The sequence below is a fragment of the Solanum lycopersicum genome, chromosome 7 (assembly GCF_036512215.1).
Source record: "Solanum lycopersicum chromosome 7, SLM_r2.1".
Classification (NCBI taxonomy): domain Eukaryota; kingdom Viridiplantae; phylum Streptophyta; class Magnoliopsida; order Solanales; family Solanaceae; genus Solanum; species Solanum lycopersicum.
Genome location: NC_090806.1, coordinates 58,435,429 through 58,457,710, shown reverse-complemented (window position 1 = coordinate 58,457,710; position 22,282 = coordinate 58,435,429). Strand labels below are relative to the sequence as shown.

Below are 22,282 nucleotides of genomic sequence, written 5' to 3'. Positions count from 1 at the left end.
ATAAGACTAGTCGATACCAAAACTAATTTCAGAATACAGCGCAAGTTAGGAAACAAAGCAAGTTACAAAAGAGACACTGATTCAATTCACACTAAAAGTAATTGTTCAGTTTTGCTATAGTTAGGAGGCTATTCTAGATCAATTCACACTGAAAGTTACAAAAGAGACACTAATCAATTCATATTCAAACTTTCAATTTGATACAAAATATGAAATTAACAGACCAATTGAGTACAATAATAATTGATCTAGAATAGCCTCCTAACTATTGCAAAACTGAACAATTAAGTACTACAATCTTCAACTACTATGAACTACACAATATTAAAGAACCATTTTACAGTTAGCAGACAAAGAAATAATCACTACTCGGTTAAATTTGACATTTTCTCAATCCCTTTGAAGTTTAACTTCCTTGAGCTTCTTGTTCAATACCATTTGTTCTTCATTTTCATTCAATTAAAAACTTAAAGAATCTCTTTCTTCTTCAAGCTCTTTCACTTTTCTCTTTAGTCAATCAATTGGATTTTGACCCATCTATGAATCTATTCATTAAGGATGATTAATCAACATTTTCAAGCGACGGATCAATCCATCTAAAATAGCCACATCCATCATTTTCCTAAAAACCACATAACAGTAATAAATATACAAAAATATTAATTTTTAAATAGTACAACAACAATAGTTTTTGTTCGAATAATTACAAACCTTTGTACTTTGCATCCAAAAAATTGACGACTTGAGTTCAATGGAATCCTCAAAGTTTTTCAATCGATAATAATCACCACACTTAATATATTGACTTCCTCGATATCACTGAACTTACGCCATTTTATAAAAGACAATTGATATAGAAGAGAGAAACATTGGAGATTAGGGTTCTAAAATAGATTTGGGGGAAGAAGAATTGGGATTTTAACTTTACAATATTAACGTTGGGGGTCTTAAATAAAAGGTAACAAATGGGAGAAAAAATGATTTATACGCCCCATTGCGTGACTCACAAACGATTTGCCATTTAGAAAATATTCTTGGACGGTTTAAATATGGGGTGGTAGAGGTATTCAATAGGTACTAGGTCTAGTTGAGGTGTATAAATGAATAATAAGAACAACTTTAAGGGGCCGCTGATACTTTAACCTAATTTCAAGTCATAATTTCATATCACATAACCAAACATGTCCTAAATCTAATAAATATTACTCCCTTTGTCCCATCTTATGTGAGATAGTTTAACTCGACACATAGTTTAAGAAAGAAAGACTTTTAAAACTTGTGGTCCAAAATGAAGAACAAAAATTTGTGTGACTATAAATCATTTCATTAAGAGTAAAATAAACATTTTATAACTAAATTGTTACTTAATATAGAAATGTATCAATTTTTTGAACTAATGAAATTAAGACCGAGAAAGTAATTATTATTTTAGACCTACTCTTATAGTTCATATATCATTTATGTCATATTCTCCATAATTTGGTACACACTGAAAATGATATAGGGGTTAATACTTGTGTGCGTCCAATTCTATAAAGTTGATGTGAAAAAAAGGTGCAATTGTAGAATAAAGGTATATTCAAGTAATTTATGGCCCACGCTAACCGCAAGATCCTTGTTTACTTGTCACTTCTTCCCCACCCCGGGCAAGTCGACCTGGGTATCTGCAGTGTATATATACAATTTCGCAAGTTTTTGGCTGCACTGAACGCAATATATTTCGATAATATTTGATGGATTTCACATCCTGCCTGTCGTTCCCATCATCCATTGCGCCTAATGGAAACCATAGTAGCAGCTACAATTGTAGCAGTAGTTTCAATCACCGATCATGCTACAATAACATCAGCAGTAAGGCCAATTTGTTGAAGAAGCAATCTTATGTCTTCAGCAAATACCAGTTGCGAAATTTCAACATTCAACTTGTTCCTCGAATTGAAGCTCAGGTGAAGAAAATTCCATCATCTTTTCTTGTCTTGTGTTAAAACCTTTTTTTTTTTTATATAATCCATAAATATGTCTTCTAACTTTGGCGTGCACAAATAGACACTTACTTTGGCATCTAGAAAAATTTGTGGATGACTGTTAAATTCCTTATGGCTGTGTTGTTAGTGAGAGTAACCTGTAGAAAATTTATGGGTTTGGGAAGTAGAATGGCTTGAATTAAAAGAGCAAACACGAGGAGAGTTTGATATGGCTAACTTAAAGGTATTTGGGAGCTAAAGATTTAACAATGATACATCCTGTCTGTTGCTCTCCCCTTTATCCAATACTAGAGTTTGTGTGTATGCCTGTGTGCGTGTGGATGGGTGGGTGAGAGGGTGGGGAATGTAGGACTTAAGAACACCCTCTGTTAATAATTGTTGAAAAGGATTTTTTTTTTTTGATTTTGGGTTAAGAAGCATGCCATCAAGCATTTCTGTTATTTTTTCCAATTATCTCTTGGATTTCAGTTTGTTTCTTCAACAGTTGAAAGCTGAGCAACTAGAAGGCTCAGAGGCTGGTTGCGAATCTGATGGTCTTCGCTGGCCTTCCCCAAGTGATGAAATTCCATTCTGGAAAGGAGACTTTCCATCTTGGGACCTCAGTTCGGATGCTTCTTCTGGAGTGGAGCAGGACTCTGATCTTTTGCACATTGTTCATGTGACGGCTGAAATGGCACCCATAGCAAAAGTTGGGGGTCTAGGTGATGTTGTAACAGGACTTGGACGTGCCTGTTTAAATCGTGGCCATAAAGTTGATGTTATGATTCCTTTTTATGAATGTATTCCAAAGCATTGCATCAATGAGCTAGCCTTGATGAGAACTTACAACTCATATCATGATGGAAACTGGGTTGCCTGTAATGCATATCGAGGAGAAGTTTCGGGCGTTCCAGTGATACTTATTGAACCATCCAACCACTTCTTCAAGGGAAAAAACATATATGGAGGGTCATACAATGAATTAGATGCATACTTATTTTTCAGCCGTGCTTGCCTTGAATGGATGCAGGTATTACAGCCATGAGTTATAAATTGTTTCATGGTAGATGTATAGAAAGATTAAAACTTAACTTATTCCAATTTGACAATTCTTCTGAAACACTTTGGGTTAATGCCTTCAAACCCATGACTCATTGAGCTATATCTGATTGCACACTAATTATGTACACTTGTGCACATCTTGGGAAAAGTCTGGAAATTTTTTATGTGATGATGGCATGTCAATATGGTTTTCTCCCTCAATCAAATGTAGTCCTAAGTTTATTTGGTTAGTTGCAGCCTCAATTCAGTAGGTTCTTGATGTCTGAATGTTTCAAATTTGCTCCTGTGTTTTGATTTGATGTCTTCTTCTAGCTTTCATGCAAACAACAGTGTTACTGATTTTCCTGATCAACTTCCTCTTACCAACATCCTCTTACAGGTAAATGGAACACAACCAGATATCATTCATGTACATGAATGGCAGACAGGTGCTTTACCTCTGTTCTACTGGGATATGTACCATTTTCTCTCACTCCAGGTATGATCTGCGGACTTATGTTTTTCATTCCTTTAATTGATCTGTGCAGATTTATCTATCTGTTTGTTTTTAGCATTGACACCTCGTGCAGAAACCGAGAATTGTATTGACTATTCACAACATGGAGCATTATGGAGAATGCAGGTACACTTTTAGTCTGCAAATGAAGGAAGAAATATGGGTCATTTTTCTAATATCTTTATGCTCTGTATGTTTCTAACCTCTTCAATGATGGTGTAGTTTAGTCCTAAGAGACCGATGCACACCATAAATTAATCCCCTAAAACATTTAACCAGATGCAACAATCAAGAAACTGCAGAAACAACAAAGGAGACCATATCTAGGACGGTCTGTTGTCCTCGTGATTTTTCAAATCTCAGTTTGCAGTTGTCTGAATTAGTGTCTCTTCTGTATTCTCTTTAGTATGGATGAAATATGTTAATGGCTGATTATGACTTGGCGAATAACTTTGGAAGGTATCCAATATAAAGAAAGGTGAGTTAATAATACCCGGTTCATCTTGAAATGTAAGACAATGTGTTTACATTATGGAATATTCTGTGTTCTAGAATTCTCATTGTCAATGGGTGATGATATGCAAGCATTCTGAATAACCTTTATTCATTTCTGCAATCATACCAAGGGAAAGTCTCATAGTATGGAATTTCCAATTGGCTTCTTCTATGCTTTTATTGGTTCTCTACTAGGGATGTTTTTAGTATTGATATTGTAACGGAATACAATACTGTACTGATATGTCCGCTTGCTGAAAAAAGGAGTTATTTTACTATTGTCCCAGCTTCTCAGGGGGCTAGTGCATATCCAGAAAGGCTCAGTTGGTCAGTAGTAGAAATTAATTCAAGAGTGAGGGAACATTTGCAACTTGAGATTCATTTTTGCAATCTAGAGATGGAAATGGCCGTGGCAGGTGGGTAAGAGTGGGTTAAGATTTTCCCTGTGTTGATTGATACTGATAGCTTAACTACAGGAGTAGAATGTTATTGTATTGAATGTAATTAGTTATGTGATATTTTCTTTTCTAGTTTAGTCTTAGGACTCATAGTATAAGTATCCATTCTCATGGGTTGTATATTCATCAAGAGATATAAAGAACTTTCTTCTTCTTGAAATCTTCATGGTATTAGAGCCATTGCTGCCTTTTTGAGGTGAGTTATCTCCCTTGCAGCACTAGGGTTCCATTTTTATCAAAGAGGCTGAGTTTTCTCATGTTGGTTGGCTGTTTGCTACACAATCTCCTTCTGGTTAGTTCCTTTTGGAAATTTTTTCCTCCATTGGGGTCGCTGGTTCATTCCGAGCCTATCTCTACTAGTTTTTGATTTCCGATCACTGAAATTAGGATTCCGGTGTGGCAGCTAGCTTTCCGGCAACTTTTCACGATTTTTTTCGGGGATCTCGGGTTGCAGGCCTATTCCGACCCTTCCCCATCCAAGTTTTAGCAGTTCCTGTCTGGGTAGAATTTTTCTGAGATCTTATCCTCAAAAAAAAAAAGAAAAGAATTTTTCTGAGATCAGGAAGATTATATCTCCGAAAGTTCATTTCTGTATTCCTAGTATCTGTATTCAATTTTTGATACTAAGGATTATTACTTGTTCAAACTACGGGTGATACAAAAATAGATATAAAATAATGCTATGTCTCAAATTCATGTTGTACAATTGGATGGCGCAGCTACATATTATGTCTGGTCAACATCTTGCTTGGTTTTTATCAATTTTCTATTGATTTGACTATAGCTAGAGTCTGTCACAACGAGTGTTATCTTTTCTCCAGTGATATACCCAATCAATTTGATAAAAAGCAAGCAAGATCTTGACCAAGCAAGATATGTACCTCCACCATCCAAGAAAAGGAAAGCACGAATTTTTCGAGAACAAGTCTAAATATGTAAATTTTATTAACTACATATGCTTCTCCTTAATATTTTTGGTGTAACATGGATATTGCAAATGATATAGAGGCCATGATAGACTTCTTGAGTTTATTACACATATAGCAGTGATGTTGACCTCTAAATATCTTTAAAGAACCTTATGATAGCTGGCTGTATACAAATATCTTTTGACGATAAGCCTTTATGATTTCACCATAGCTTTTGTTTTAATTTCAGATTCATTGTATCTGTCTCGAATTTCTCTATCCAATTTTGTCTAAGTACCCCGAAATCGATTAACCATATCTGGTACGAACTCCAACCCATACCCACATCGTGTTTACAGGAGTGTGACAACAAAAGTGAAGATTCCGTGCAACTTAGATTGTAAATAACCTCCATTGACTAAGAAGGGGGTTGATAAGCGATCATGGGTTGACAAACGACCAAGCAAGAGGTAGATTATCGATAATAGGGTGATAATCCACCAAAGAAGTAATTGTTAATAACCCAAGAAGGAAGTTCAAGAGGGAGGTTGAAGAGGATCTTCAACGACCAAGAAGGAGGTTGATTATCGACAATAGAGAAAGAAAAAGGAAAAAAACCCGATTTTAAAATCAAAGCAACCAGTTTAGAAGATTTTGACAGAATGTTGGGGTCGACTACATAAGGAGCTAAGGCTAAAAAATCAACATTACTGAAATTGATCTGCGAAGGTTTAAAATTTTTATTTGTGACACCTCTTTCCTTACCAAAGTATTGATTTGTGAAAATGGAGTGACGATACACAAAACATAATAATCTAGTATTCCATGAGGGGGACCAAACACAATGAGATATATTATCACTTTATCAGGCAGAAAATGCAATTTGATACCTCTATGAGTTCTTGTGTTCAAACAATCAGTTGGCATACACATACATTAAAGTTCTCCGAGGACAGAGATTGGATGTATCTGCCACAAGCCTGAAAACCTATAGTATATATGTTCCAATTTTAGGTGCAGTTTTGTTGTAAGATCAGATTGCACCATTCTTGGAGAATTAATTCGTAATGTCTCAATTATATATTCATATTCTAACTACTGATCATATTGTTCATAGCTTACGTTCTATGGAAGGAGCTGTTCTTCTGTAGTGTTAATCAAACAATTGAAAATATAGTCTCTCCTCTATTGACTTAATCTTCAACTATTTTTCACTCTCTCCATCCCTCCTACCTTGAAGCAGTTCTACAAAAGAGTATGTGATGCATGCATGCAAGCAATGCACATAAACATATACTTTCTATTGTTTGCTCACTTTGGAATCTTTGGTTTGCTTGAATGGTGGTTTCTGTTGTCACATTTTGTATGAATCAGTCTCTTTCTTACTGACACCCACTTCAGAATTTGGCTGGTTCTCTTGCATGTAGTTTTTGTTGTCATATTCTCTTAAGAATTCTGTTTCTTTCAACTGCAAAGTTTTTTTTTGTTTTCCTTTTGTCTTGTTTTATGACTGTAACTGCAGCTGAACTCCAAGTACTATCTCATCAATTTCTTAATATAAGAGGCTAAATAGATTCTTAGTTCTTTCAAATGCTGCAGGGATTTGATCTGTCAAATATACATACTACTTCTCTAACCTTTTTCTGCTCCAGTAGGCCAGTTCATTGCTGGATAACGCTTTAGAACCAAACTATGTAATTGACTTAAAATTCTTGGAGTTTTGTTTATCCTTTTTCTTTCTTAATAATCCATGATTCAATCTGCTGGTAAGCTAAAACTAGAAGGATGTTAAGGTAATAGTTGGTATCAGCATCTGATGCAAATAGGTCTTTTAGATTTATCAAATTCTTCTCATGAGCTTCCTCTTTGACAGACAAGAGCAACTCAGTAAGTTTGGTCTTGATGGATCTGCCTATGCAACTGAAGACAAGGTGTCCTCATTTATTTTAGATTTAGCTATCATAATTTGTGTTGTCTATGTTGGTTTTTCAGTAAAGATCTTATCAGGAATCCAATACTTCTGTTGGCCAATGTGGCAGGCTGTAGATGATCGCACAGTTGGCCATAATCCAGAGAGGTTAAGTTTGTTGAAAGGTGGTATAGTATACAGCAATGCTATAGTGTAAGTTAACTAAATCTAGTGTAGCTACTTAGTTTATTTGCCTACAAGGTTTACTCGTTCTTGGTGTAAAAATATTTTTCCCCAATTGACATCGATCAATGGTAAGTTTAATCATCTAATTTCCCTTCTCATTTTTCCCTACTCTAGATGTTTTCTTCATAAATTAAATTAATCAGTCCAATTGTTACATCTCCTCCCTTTTCCTCTAATAAGAACTTTAATGTAGATGCTAATGTTCTTACTTCCTAAAATGGTACATCACCAAATCACCTGAATCACAAGCTGACGGAACAATTGAATCAGAGTCTTGCCTAGATGCCATCCTTGTAGAAGCAGTAGAAAATGTTTTAAAACGAGTTACAAATTGTTTGACTAGTTCAAGTTAGCAAGAGGACAATTTTTGTTTGCTCGGGAGTAGGAAATTTTACAACTTTGCCCATATTGACTTCTTCAGCAATTTCTTCATGAAGGAAGGTATTTTTTTATCCCAACTGATAGAGAAATCAATGGAAAAATGGTGCCTTAGAGACAAGTGCGATTTTGGCCAACTGGAAAAGACCCAAAAATCTGGTTATATTCTTTGGTAAAAGTCAACCTTTAAGACTATCTTCTTATCTGGTAAACGTCCAAAGAAATCCAACTACGGTTTTTACCTGTAAGAAACATACTAAGTCCTCAAGTACCCATTTCCATGTGAATGAGACATTTTCTCAACCATAGCCTAGTCGCAGGCTCCCAGCTAAGATCAGCCATTGCTTCTGAGACAATTTTGGGTATTTGAAAAGTGGATAAGTTTGTAACAAGAACATGATATGAAGGTGAGTAATAGTGATTACTTATGGAATTGAAATTGTATGAGGATTGCGAATGGACTGGATACCTCTGCAAAGAGGAACTGGAAAAAATCGATTGATGTTTGTTCTCAAGTTATATGTCTGCAAAACGCACCTAATGAGTAGTGAGTCATCCTATTCCAAATCTAGAACTTGAATGTGTTTGACCTAGATATAGAATCAAATGAGTAAGAAATAAGGAAAAAGTCCCGAAGTAAGTTACATAGACTAAGATAAAGTATTGTTTGTAGTGGGATCATAGTGTTCATAAGATTTTTGAAGACGGGAATGCCTAAATAAACGTAGACTTGCCTTTGTCATGTCCAAGGGTGAGATTCTGCAAAGCTTGTACAACTAAATACAGATCAAGAAAGCTGAAACTGAGTTTGACCTTAATATAGAATAAAATGAGTTCCTCTGTGCTGCAAAATAGAGGATGTCTTCCAATTAACTATGTAACAATAAGTGGGAATATTAACTCAAAAGATTTATTTGCAACTTGTCTTATTCAAAGTGTATTTATCGTTTAACGACAAGAAATACGTGAACATGCTAGATGCAGGATGCCTTGGAATGACATGAAAGATGTGGAAAAAATATTAAATATTCTGTAAAGAACCACACTGGTTACAACAGATACCAAATGCAACAGGCTTGAAAGATAGAAAATATTCTGATCTATTTCTACAACAGATACCAAGTGCAACAGGAATAGCTATCAAATAGAACTAACACAATTAGTGTAAACAACTCAAATATATGTTGGCCTATTCTGGATTAGCTTTGGAAGACCACTGTGTGTTTAGAAAACTAAGATGACACACTCCAAATAAGACATTTTAGACAGATTTGGGACTATCTTTTGTAAGTTGGAGATATAGGCATGTTTCAGACGGTTATGAAGTATTTATAATGAGGCGACAAAAGTAAAAAACATCAAGTTTTTTTGGACTGAATAACTTATACAAGTCTTGTGACTTATGTCCTTTTCTAATCATTTGCCCCTTGCTAAAGTCGTGCAGATTGGCAGAATTAACTAAACAAATTATCAAACAATTTAGGGTTTTGGTTAGTTTATTAACTGATACAGGATTTTATGGACAATCAGGTGCAAAAACCATTGAAGTTAAATACAAATGAAGGAAAAAGTGAGCTGTACCTAATAACTACAATTTGCTACAAACTTCTGAATGTCTACTTTTAAGTCTGATTCTTTGGAAAAATTCTGAAGTTTTCACTCATAAATCTAATAGAGGCTATCCTGAGCTTGTACAGCTATTGGAATTGCATTTTTCCTGCAACTAAATACAAGATACATGAACTATCTTCATTCATTATGTCATCAAAAACAAAAAAAACTATCTTCTTTCTTTAATTTCTCTTCTTAATTTCAGTACAGTTTCACCAACCTATCTCAAGGAGACACTCTGTTCTGGATGGCTTTCTGGTGCTTTGATGAGAAACCGTGATAAGTAATGTCTTCAGCACTTACCATTAATCTTGTTACATTAAGTTTTGCTTCATTAATCCTGCTTCAGCCTCTCTTTCTGATACTCTGTAGAAATTAGCATGTGACATGTTTAATATCATGCCAATTACTATTAAACTAGGTAATTCGTCCACGCTTCGCGCGCTCTTAAATAATAATTCTATTGAACTTGCAAATAATTTTTTTTCTAATATCCATACATAAAAAATGATGGAAAAATAGGTTCTTAAAAAATATTAGCAATATTCTAACATGAATTTGATTATTTTTCATTATCACATAACTCAAGAACCTCTAATGAATGAATTATTCACGAAATAATAAATCATTGGTTCTTTGATCAACATTAAAAGGAAAATAAAGAAGTAAACAGGAATATATATACAAAGGTCTTTCGTAATGATAAGAAACATTTAAGTTGCATAGTGATATATGTCTTAGGAGAAAAATAAAAAATTTGTTAACATATTCAAAAAAGAAATTACGCTTGAACATGAAAGCAATTATAACTTTTGAACTTGCATAATGAATTTTTTCAATTAATAAGTGAGAAATTTCATATCTATGTAAAAATAGATAATAAGTAAGCTTATATATAGTACTTTAAAGTTATAGAATTTAATATAGAATATCAAAATATGATGGAACTGAGTACAATAATTGTTTTCTGCACAATCAATATACGGAATATACGTTATATTCAGTATAACCGGCGACAATAACTTTGCAGAAACATAAACAACAGAGTTCAAAACATGTACTCAAAAACAACAACTAATATCATAAGCATAAATTAATGAGTGTAAAAAAGCATACTAGGATATGTAAAAACAAAATGAAATACAAAGGAAAAAATCGAGTCGACTGAATGCACAATGTCCCCTTAAGAAAACTATTCCCCTCTAGTACTAGAGGTTTAAAGAGTTACATCCTCTCAGGATGGAATGATTTTCTTCACCAACTTGTTGATACAAAAGAGTGGTGTTAGTAAGTCACTCAATTAGAGCAAAGTAAACGAATATTTAATTTTGCGGAAGTAGAAGAAGAAGATCAGAATTTTTATTGTTTTAAAATGAGGAAATCTCACTATCTATAGGCAACAAAGGGTAGTGTGAACAAATCTTTATTGTGACTTATCATAAAGGTTACAACTATTTGGAAAAGTTAAAACCCTTCGGAAAATTTACAACCTTCCATAAAAATTGTAACTTTTCATAAAGTCGCAAGTCTTCATTAAAGTCGCAACTTTTCATAAAAATCACAACTTTTGATAAAAGTCACAACTGAATAAAAGTCGTAACTCTTCATTAAAGTCGCATGTTTTCATAAAAGTCACATCTTTACATGTAAGAGGAAGACTTAGTTTTGGAAATTAATAAATTTTAAAAAAATTCTGCGCCACGTAGGCAGACCTAGGGTTCTCTTTTATATAAATATATGATTCTTTATTTTATTACTTTGCTTTATTTTTTTGTATCTGTTTTTCTAATAAAGCTGTTTAAACAAGTTATGCTATCATTCAGGTATTCTGGCATTTTAAATGGGATCGATACTGAAATGTGGAATCCAGCAACAGATATTTATTTGCCTGCTAAATTTGATGGTAACTGTTTATGTAATGTTGTAAAAGTACTTAGATGTCACTTGCTTTGAGCTACCACTCCATATGTTTTCCCTGTATGAGGGATGCCTGTTGGTATAGATTCAAATGGATTACGTCTTAATCTAAGGAAATATTAAAAAAGTTCACCTCATTCATGTTGGACATGCGGAAACACAATGGAGTCTTCCTTCTTTCCTCGTCATTTGTTTGAGCAATGTAGTCACGGGGTTCATGCAGACTTAACCAGAAAACTGTCAAAGTCAGTGTTATCCATCAACTACCCCAGGAATAATAGCATAGGGTGACTTCACATTATATCGTGATACTCATTGATCCAATGTATCTCAACAAAGACAAGCGCAGGAAAGGACTTCAATTAAAACCCTACTACACAAGGCTCATTCAGCAGATATATGATTTTTGGTCTCGTATCGTTCTCTAGGTATTGGGTAATGCATAGGGTAAGATAATTATAATTGTTTAATGACAAATCATTGCTACTGCAGGAATTTCCGTTCTCTCGATAAAAGAAAGGATGTTAATACATGTTAGTTTAACTTTGCATATTATTAGAGACTGTTTAATATCATTACATTATTATTAACTTACGGCATTGAATGTGATAATTTCTCAACTACATTCACCTATTAGGGGGGGGGGGAAGGTCAAATTTACTGATATTATTGCCTTGCTTTGAAAGATGCTGGTGTTTGCTTTCATTGTTGGGGATAAGGCACAAGTACCCCCTACACTTTGACCAAAACCTTAGAGACATACCTTAACTAAACTAAGGTCCTAATTAACACCCCCCCACCCCCACCCCGCCACGCACACACACACAACTTTTTTTTTTATAATTTTGTTCACCTTTTGTCTTACGTTGCATACTTCGTGACTCCACACAATTGAGGCACGTGGGAGATATTTGGATGCTACGTAAGTCAAAAAGGTGCACAAAATTACAAAAAAGATGGGTTCAAGAGGTAATATGTCCTTAGTTAAGTTAAGGTGTGTCTCTGAGATTCCGGTCATAGTCTAGGGGTACTAGTACATTTTTCCTTCATTGTTGTCTTTTTCAAGTTTATATTTTTGGAACTATGAGACACTAGGGGTTTGCACTTAAAGACTTACCGTTCAATCAGTTAACATGGAAAACCTGTCAATTAGTTTTCATTCTTTAGTTGTTTACTTGGACATGAAACTGTCAATTTTGTGATTTTCTAGTCCATATAAAATGTAGTATAGATCTCAAAGTGCAGAAATGGGATGAAAAAAGTAGGACAATCTTTATCTAATCCAAAAAAAGGCATGTGGATAAGAATTAATCCTGAGCAAGTCTTTGGGAATTTCAAAGCTCTTTGATCATAGCTCAGAGGCTTGTCCTTGGCTTATACCAGCTTGCTGCTTTCTTCATCCGATTTCCATGTCAACAGGAAATTACCAAACTCTTTGTGTTCTTTTTTTTTTTTTGAGAAAGCTAACATAACTCTTTATGTGTTCCTAAAAGCCTCATGATCCACTCTGTTAATATCAATATGATAAGTGTCATAGGTAGTACTAGTCATTGGTTATTGAATCTCATTGAGTTTGGCATGATGTGAATTCGCCAGCAGAAGAGAAATATATGTGTCTAGAAGTCACTCCAACATTTCTTCCAAGTCTTCTAGAATGATCCCCATGTAGACGTCTAATCCAACTTTGATCTTTTCAGGTAGACTAAACCATGATTCAGTATTTCCAGTATTTGGATGCTCTCTTTCCACATTTTTCCTGCTTAGGAATATAATACTCCTTTCATATCTACCAGCTTTGGGAAGCTCTTACTCCTCTTAAGTGAATTGCTTCAGATTCTAAGAGAAGTCTCGCACATCAGACTTTTCTGTTGTTTAGGAGTTAATTTTCATAAGTGGATTCACATGACTTGACTTGGACTGCTTCACTTGTACATTTTACATAACATGTGCAAACTATTTACAGTCAAGAAGTTGATTTCCTCATGGTTCCCACTTTTCCATTAATCTGCTTGTTTTTTCATTATGTATACTAAAGCTTTCTTTTCAAACCAGAGCTTAGGAAGTTTGGTTTTTATTCTTTCTATAGATATTATGCAAAAGAACGAGCTCAGCATGTTTGATCCAATAATGAGCCAAAAGGTTTTATCCATCTGGTCGTCCTCTCTATGTCCAGAAGTCTACGACTGGTGTTCCTTTGACCCTAGCCTCTACATGAAAAGGGATGCACAATTAACCGAAATTGCCTCCTTTTTGGCACAAGGAGAATGTGTCTTTCTCATGGTTACTTTCTCTTGTGAACTTCTAGCTTTGGTCCTTTTCTCCTTTGGTAAATACTTTCTTGATTTTTCTTCTCTTGAGAATGGTAACAGTTAATCTATATAATCCACTGGTATGCTATATCAAAATATGTAGTCCCCCTTCTAAAGTATTACAACTTACATCTTGAACATCTATTTGTTGTTCCTATGAATAGTCTAAAGTGTCAAAAATATCTTCTGTTTAAGCTATTAATTTCTGTTTACACCAAAAATAAAACAGAGCTAAACAATTCATTTTGAACTTCTGGAAGTTGCTGTGCTTGTCTTCAAAACATCTCCTATTTCTTTCTTTTCACATCATCCACAAAGTGCTTGCAAGGACAATCTTCCATCTTCCCTCCTCTTTGGCTGCATTTCCATCCTTGTTCCAACATTTTAGCAATCCTTTTACGTTCCCTGGCCTCACCCACTTAGTTCTCCACAGATAAATGAGTATTTTCCGCAACTGGTCTGTCCAAACTTCCTTCAGTATTTTGGTAATATCCCCCAGCTTTCCATGTATGTAGAATCTTCCTGATTAGCCTCCTCTTTCTGCCACAGTTTAGTCCCCTAACATTCCAAGGTACTCTTTGCAACCTCATTAATCTTTTATTGCCAGGTATCCCCCCTTACTTCTTGAGCCATTAGCCCATTAGTACAAAATTTGGCATCAAGCTCTAATCTGTTCAGTTTATTCACCCCCTTTTTTTTTTACAATGGACTGCCCCCCCCGTTCATCCGATTGTTGTTCTCTCTTCCTAAATATTTTTTTGGCCTTCTCATCGCACCCTTTAAGATATACACCCTGTTCAGTACTTAGTTTGATGATGTGTTGTTGAATCTATTCTGAAGTGTTGGTGTCTCGAACAACCTCCTCAATTGGTAATTGCATTTTCAAAGGAATTACATCTTCTTCGATGCAGTTTGCTGCTTCATCCTGTTCCTTCAATTGCAAGGCCTTAGATTCCTCTTGGTCTACTTGTCCAGCTTCTTGCAGTGATAAGCTTTCTTTTGAATGTACGACTTTTAGTTGATTAATTCGCTGGCATCGTTGTATTAGTCATACAAATGTTGAACTGATCTTCTTGTGTCTCTGCATGTTCTTCCTCACCCTCGTACATTACTATGCTATTCACAACTTGAATTATTGCAGATGACTGAATGTGCGATATTGTTCTTCTTTCTCTAAGTGTGTTTGCTTTGGTTTCAATTGTGACTGTGTCTATAGTTTGGGCTTCATTCTCAGCGGAATTGGAATTCTCTGAATTATTGGGTCTGCTTTTGTTGGGCTTAAAATTGGACCCAAGTTCTGCAGCTGAGTAAAAAGGTCCAAGATTACCTTAAAAAGGCCCCTCACTGTTACTTGGCACCCCATGTGCCTTTGACCTAGTCTTTCCCACCAACTGACGTGCCCACATGCCCTATCATTTGCACCCAGGAGTCAGTCCTCATGTTTCTATCAAAAAAAACTGGCACAGGCTCCCCACTTCTTCTTCCATCTGATTTTACAGTGACCGGAGCTTCGACCCACACCGGAATTATATAGATAAGACCTTCAGTTTCTACTTTAACCTCTTAAGGAATCTCCTTTCCATCCCCCTTCACTTTGATTCAAGCCCAGTGAAGATGATTTCTTAGAGTTGTCTCCTCCTCTGTTTCAATGAATCCACCATAATGGTCATCTATATCTTCAAATATCTTCTGTGACCAGAGATTCAATGGTAAACCCAACAATCTAACCTAGACCGAATCCCTGTTGATCTCCTCTGGCCAACATCCGGCGGTAGGATTTCACCATTGGAGATAATATTTATTTTTGCCAAGTCTATACTCCTGTCATGACATTTCTGCTTACCTTGTGGGGAATTCAAAGTGATACTGGGAGTCATTCATGCAGAAGACATTAACTCCAAAAGTTGACTTCCATGTGTTGCATGCCCATTTCCTCACATCACTCAAAGTTGGTGTCTCTTTTGGTGACGACTGAAATTTTCCAACTAGGCACCGACTCAACAGAGTGGATTCTGTCCTTCTTGAGCCTCAATTACAGATATTTTGTTGTTTCTTGCTGTTATGTGTGTTGTTCTGTCATCCATCTCCTGTTTTTGAAAGCTTCCTTGTACGAGGTTTTTGTTTTGTCTATTTCTGCCAGGAAAAGGGTTCTTCACTCTGTTTGTATCATTGATAAAGTCAGTAAATTTATGGGCTATATTTCCCCAACCCTCTTTATGAGGACTCTCTGGTGTAATAATGATAGATTTACTTCCCCCTTGAATGACTATGAAGCTGATGTACCTAAAAGAACTCTGGTAAGTAGTCCTTCATGTTCCATCTCTTTGTTGTCTTATTGAAGATACACAGCAACCACTTCATGACATTAATGCTTATAGTAACTTGTCTCATTAAATATCTGTTGCACTCGATCCAGTCGAACAATACTTCTGAATCGGATATCTCCTAGTAATTTCGTAGGGTTTAAACCCTGCATTATAAAAAATCCTGTCTTCCCTGATATCTGTTGAAAACTCCGCCAGAGCAGCCAGAAACTTTCTCCCTTGGAGACAGAAAAATTCAAAAAAGACTAAAACTGACAAAATCGAGAAAAAAGTGCCTAAGAGCATTCCTTGGTAATTTTTTTGGGTAACCAATGTGAATATTACCAGAACCAACAAGAAAAAGCATCCAATACAGCTAGGGGAGCACGGAGCACCTAATCTCACAACCACCTACTAGAAAAGGAATTATGAGAAATGTTGGGCCTCCAGAATAAGACCAATTGCAAATGATCTTATGATCAAACTGGTACAACTACGAACTCTCCTACTAGCTTTTTTTTAACAGATCTAGTCTTTCTACAATGTCCTCCTTTACCAATATGAAAACTGTTTCAGTCTGTACGCTTTGATGATTGAAAGTAGTCCAGTTTCTAGCTTTTCTAGTATAGTAGACAATTGCTCGCCCAGTAGCTGCTACGATCTCCTTTTTGAAATGTTTCTAATGCTTTCCTCTAATTCTCTCCAACATAGTTTTCACTTCACCAGCTTGAAGTTGTATGCTCAGCCAGTCTAATTCTCTCCAACACAGTTTTCACTTCACCAGCTTGAGGTTGTATGCTCAGCCAGTTTGATGAATTTTTTTTAGTTGTTTGGTCCAAGCACAATTTGCAAATAGGTGCAGGGGTGTTTCTTTAATTTTCATGACATAAGCAACATTTATCACTGTTGATGAATATGTTCAAATGTATCAATCTTGCTTCTGTAAGTAGTCTCCCCCAGTCAGCTAACCAAAGAACAAAACTATGTTTATATTGGGCTACTTCTGTCCACACAAGGTCATCTACTCTCTTTTTGATGAGCCAATGTGTGTATTATAGCTATTTTTCATAGAATAGCTTCTTTTTTTATTTGCTGTGTAACAAATTTTAGCTTTATGGATATTTCTTCACCTTCTTATTTCGTGTTTGTGTTTTTGAAGCCGGCAAAACTGAAGGGAAGAGGATATGCAAAAAATTTGTTCAAAAGGGACTTGGTCTTCCTATTTCTGTGGCTGATCAAAAACCTTTGGTTGTCTGCATTACTAGATTGGTTGCTCAAAAAGGTCTCCATCTCATCACTCATGCGATCAAGCACGTTGAAGAACTTGTAAGTGTTTATCCCCGTTTTGTCCTTTTCACCAGTAGTGCACTTAGACACAGGAAAACAGACATTCGATCAGTCAAGTTTATACGTAAATAGCACATAGCATAGGATACATTCTCATAATGAAAGGTTTAATTGGATGACCGTTTATCATTTTATGAGTGAAAGAGTCATTGAGATGATGTGAGCTTGACTTTTATATCATAAGCACAGAACTTGTGAACTACTCTTGGCACTTCCTAAGACATTCCCCTGTCTCAGCTATGACAGATGTGTAGAATCCCGATTTGTGTATTCAGTTTCAGATTTTGATATTAAAGCCCACCAGTTCCACCCTGGGGATATAGGGCCACCTCAGCAAGGGGAGTCGGAGAGTGATCTGTTATCTTGCAGTGCAGATGATCGTTTTTGCCTCCTCTCCATACAAGTCACATCTGGAACATAATTGGTATATCACCTTTCAATAAGATTGTCCTGTCACCTGGTCAGGACTGCCGCTTTTGCCAAAGCCATGTAAAGTAAGCCACATTATATGGAACTTTGATTTTCCATATCATCTTCCACAGCCAACAGCTAATCTGGTTGATTGTTAGGCTGAACACTTCATAAGCAGATTTACAGAGAGCTTGCCTTAAAACGGCATGCATATGTTGGACAATTTGGAGGGAGAGAGATTTTAGATTCTTTTGAAGACAAAGGAGAGCCCATTGAAAAGAATAAAATGAGTTGTTCACTTTATTTTTTGATGCAAACAGAATTACGTTAGTGATGCTAAAGCTGTGATAGAATCTATATAGTCCCTTTAACAATAGCAAGGGATGCACTATTGGTAATTTGTAAATACTTTTGACAGCACCTTGGTGCGATAATTGTAATACACTTACCTTATCTCAATTTTTTTTACAACTTTGCAGCTATTCGTAGGATTATTTTCTAACTTGTGGCCAACTGATAGGCTGTTGTTTTGACCATTGTAATTGAAGTCTGCTGATGGCATGTTTTTCAGGGTGGACAGATGGTTGTTTTGGGGAGGGCTTCAGATGATCGAGTTGAGAGAGAATTTGAAGGTTTAGCAGAACTGGTAACCAAAATTTCTAGACTTGACTATTCTTCCTGCTGGCATGCATTGGTCGTACAGACGGTTCTTTCTCCATCATGAGATAGAATATGGAAGCATTCACCGCGATAATACAGTTCATTATGATCATTTCATTTTTCCTCCTCTTTATCATTGTTTTTCTAATGATTTTAGAATGGAATCATTTAATGATTTAGATGTCAGGTTCCAGGCCAAATTGCTGGATTTTGACTTGAAAGAAACGCCAATTGATAAACCAAAAAGAAAAACAAACAGGAAAGAACAAGAGCGATATCATAAGTTTAAATAAATTTACTGCACTAATTGCTTATTAATGCATATTTCCAAATTTTCCTTCAGACTAGTTAGTGATTTCATATGTTAACAAATGTAATTCTATCCTGCTTACAAGCATCATCGCTACTCATTCATTTGAGATAACATAGTGTTATATTTGAAGGAGTCCAATAAATCTGGTGGTGTTTATTAACCTTTTTGAATGATCATGCAATGGTGATATCTGTTACTTGTCCTCTTTGTAGCATAACAAGGGCTCCAATATCCGTATCCTTTTGATGTACAGGTAACTACTTTTTAAAGCAAATTGATTATCTAAAATTCCTGACCTTCAACAAATGCTAGTGTTAATGTTTATGAAGTTATCTTGAGCTTCAACGCAAATTGTACCTTCTTATCTGATTAAGTGCACCTCAAATGATATGAATCACTTGTAGATATCAATCCTTTTTTCATATGAATCACCTCTATACACTGAATGCATGATGGAAATTTTAACCCGAGTTCTCACTGTTTCTCAAATGGCGTCAATCATGAAGCGAGGAGCTGTCGCATATGCTATATGCTGCTGCAGACATGGTCTTGGTGCCTTCAATGTATGAGCCATGCGGGCTAGCACAGATGATTGGAATGCGTTACGGAGCTGTAAGTACTAGGATTACTTATTAAGAGTAGTGGCTGCGGGTTCCCCTTGTCATAAAAAAGAAATAGTAGTTTGTTTCACATTTTATGTTGATAAACTGGGAAAGATATTTGTTTCTTATCTGCTTCTGAGTTTCCATAATTATATGGTAGAACAACTTGTCAGAAAGATTTTATTTAGGGTTGTTTGTGTTAATAGAAAGACAATATGGTGGATGTCCAATTATTGCTTCCACAAACATACTCATTCCAGCTTAAGAAAGAAAACAATAGCAAGGAGTTTTTGTATCTGTTTCAGGTTCCCATAGTTAGGAAGACGGGTGGTCTCGCGGACACGGTTTTTGACATGGATAATCAATCTCACACTGAGATTGCTAATGGGTAACTGATCAAATTCTTGAAATCCTACTTATTTTGTATTCAAAATTGATGCTAGTATTTGTGTGTTTTTTAAAATAAAAAATTATCTGGTCATGCAGCTTTTCCAATTTGTAGGTTTGACTGGTATTGCAACTATGATTCTGAAGTGCTGACATATTTCTCATGTAGGTTTGTCTTTGAAGGAATTGATGAAGGATCCTTAAACTGTGCACTAGGCCGTGCATTTTCTTATTATCAAGAAAGTAAGCCATTCTATCCATGTAGCTCATCCTCCTGATTTCCTTAAAAGATACCTCCAGTTGATTGTAGGCTCTCAGAAGCTGACTATCTGTTTTGAGATAAAAATTAAATTGTTTGATGTCTGCAATTGTAATGCAGAACCAAATGAATGGAAAGCTGTCGTGCAGAAAGTTATGCGTATTGACAATAGCTGGAATAATACAGCAGGGAAATACATAGATATCTACAATTCCGTAAGAGTGAGATAAAACTATCTCCCAAGGCACAGATCAATTTGCGATGATCAAGAAATAGAACCACTTTATCCCTTTTAGATAAGTGATGTAGTTTCCTCTACTACCAGTTGATCCAGCTTGTGATAAAATAATGATAACAAATTCACGGTCTGTAAATGTTTCCTTGATTACAAATCTTTAATATGCCTACCTGGGCACAACTTCACTTGAGCAAGAAGAACTATTCCCTCTTTTTATCTTACAAAAAGCATAGTAAACATTATGGTTACCTAGTGAAAAGAAAAAGAGACCAAAAAGCTATACAAGTAGAGATTGTGACCACAAAAGGATGTCGAATTGTCCAGACATAAGGAACTTTTAAGAGTTTATCACAACAAAATCTGTAAACATCCCTTGAAACCCAAGGGAACTGGATGAGGCAGTAGGCACCACTTCGTTGATCTAAACATGCATAAAAGCATTTGTATCAATCAGTCTTTTAGTTAGTTCACACCCAGCTATACTTGCTTATCTGTCTAACTTGCAGGAGAGTCGACTTGGGTTTAACAATAGTCGATTGATTAATAGTTGTTGTAACTAATGAAACGATTTCAATTCAACACCCCCTCCCCAACAACCACCACCACCCAAGATATTCAGAAAAGCAAGGTCATGCCTAAAATCAGTTGATTATAATGTATGTGTAAACTATCTCATGATTAATTGAATCTTGGCATTATAATATCTTATATTCATTACCCAACTCTCGACAAGTGAAACAATGAAAATTTCAGGAAATATTGTTATCATAAGGCATTAGTATTTCAAGGTCTCTTATATGGCAAATTGGCAAATCTAAGGAGGAATACCCAGCAGGTACGTAATTCATCAAGCAAATTTTTTTTTAAATCATATAAAGTAACACAATTTTACGAAGCACATATCGTTAAGCTTTGAATGGAAGATAATTAAATATTTAGAGATTTTGACAAACACGGCTCGAACTACACAATAGTTCAAAAACTAACATCAAGGAATGGCATTTTGCACCTAGGATTTTTTTTTGAATGTTTCCGAAATAACAGCAAAACAGAAATAGCAGAAAGAACCCCAAATTATGTATCACCCCACACCCATGTAACTCCAGATGAAATGTTGGTTCCATTTGATCTATCTCCAACATATGTAAACCTCTTTTTTCATATGGGTAGACACTCCCTTGTGAATAAGAAAGTACAATAACAGCTGAAAGGATGTTTACATAACAAGTTTAGATCATGTAAAGAGTTCCCAGATGAAGCGATAAATAGATACAAATAGGTTCTTTCAAGCCTCTAACAAACCTATTTTATTCAGAATCTGAATATTGCTGACAAACAAATAAACGGTTCACAAATATTCCCATTATGAACTATTTCAAGGAATTACGCCACTTTGATGACAAGCTATTCACATCATGAAAAATACAAAATGTCCTTTTACAATTTACTCCAATTTCAGGTTAAGGAGCCTCTATATATGGAAAAGTGGAAAGGAAGGCGAAAAGTATCAATCCTTTTACATGGGACTGATTGTATGTTCTACCTGTAGATGCTGCTGCAACTGCAACCAGAGATATGGGGAAGCATCTCTAATGCCTCTTCATTTTTTGTATATATTTGGGCACTTCAGATGATAACCTCGGCAAGTACTTAAAAATCTGGAAAGACAGTCTTCCGTTAGAGAATAGTAATATGGGTTGCATTTCTTCCAATACCATAAGAAAGTACACATGATAAATGGATATAAACATTGACATTGACATTGACAAATTTTTCTTAGAAATATTAGTAAAATAAGTTGACTTATGCTAAAATGTCATTTCTTTTGAATGCATGAGGCCCATGTTGGAAATTTTGGAGAGGATGAGTACTCTCAATCAATCATTTGTCTTGAAGACAGGTGAAGAAATGTTGCTTTTGATAGGTTGGCATTTTTGCCAAACTTATGCTACTTTGTAATGATAAATTCATGCCCCATTTTTGAGATTAATGGGCTAACAATGATTTGA

General features: G+C 35.5%; 2 protein-coding genes and 1 long non-coding RNA gene across 7 annotated transcripts in view; 2 read left to right on the top strand and 1 right to left on the bottom strand.

Moving 5' to 3' along the window:
- Positions 1-1,470: 1,470 nt before the first annotated feature.
- LOC100191117 (starch synthase VI) lies at positions 1,471-20,500 on the top strand. 5 transcript variants are annotated; one of them, XR_011221907.1, is made up of 15 exons: positions 1,471-1,946; positions 2,470-2,994; positions 3,406-3,504; positions 3,596-3,648; positions 7,257-7,314; positions 7,423-7,505; positions 9,733-9,810; positions 11,351-11,430; positions 17,216-17,382; positions 18,386-18,460; positions 19,000-19,040; positions 19,192-19,399; positions 19,695-19,777; positions 19,946-20,019; positions 20,156-20,500. XR_011221907.1 is itself a non-coding variant. In XM_026031796.2 (15 exons), exons 1-15 carry the CDS (start codon positions 1,882-1,884, stop codon positions 20,263-20,265), a joined length of 1,713 nt encoding a protein of 570 aa, XP_025887581.1. In that variant the 5' UTR covers positions 1,563-1,881; the 3' UTR covers positions 20,266-20,500. The 5 variants fall into 5 exon arrangements, 3 of the variants coding, with proteins under 3 accessions (XP_010323593.1, XP_025887581.1, NP_001234387.1); XM_026031796.2 differs by having other exon boundaries at positions 1,563-1,946; positions 2,454-2,994; positions 19,294-19,399; NM_001247458.1 differs by having other exon boundaries at positions 1,656-1,946; positions 19,294-19,399; positions 20,156-20,468.
- Positions 20,501-20,806: 306 nt separating this feature from the next.
- On the top strand, positions 20,807-21,930 carry LOC138337231 (uncharacterized). The gene is made up of 3 exons (XR_011210764.1): positions 20,807-20,929; positions 21,027-21,108; positions 21,733-21,930. It is a non-coding gene; the product is annotated as an uncharacterized lncRNA (long non-coding RNA).
- Positions 21,472-22,282, bottom strand: part of LOC101263730 (protein DAY-LENGTH-DEPENDENT DELAYED-GREENING 1, chloroplastic) — a 42,041-nt gene continuing 41,230 nt past the window's right edge. Inside the window, exon 8 of the mRNA XM_019214828.3 lies at positions 21,472-21,931. Within this exon, the coding sequence (XP_019070373.1) occupies positions 21,863-21,931 (69 nt within the window). The 3' untranslated portion in view covers positions 21,472-21,862. The remainder of the gene's footprint in view (positions 21,932-22,282) is intronic.

Excerpts from the sequence above, each read along its gene's own strand:
- LOC100191117 (NM_001247458.1), top strand. The coding sequence starts at position 1,734 with ATGGATTTCACATCCTGCCTGTCGTTCCCATCATCCATTGCGCCTAAT. Across the intron at positions 9,811-11,350 it reads TTGATGAGAAACCGTGATAA|GTATTCTGGCATTTTAAATG; the intron begins GTAATGTCTTCA and ends GCTATCATTCAG. Across the intron at positions 19,041-19,293 it reads CGTATCCTTTTGATGTACAG|CGAGGAGCTGTCGCATATGC; the intron begins GTAACTACTTTT and ends TCAATCATGAAG.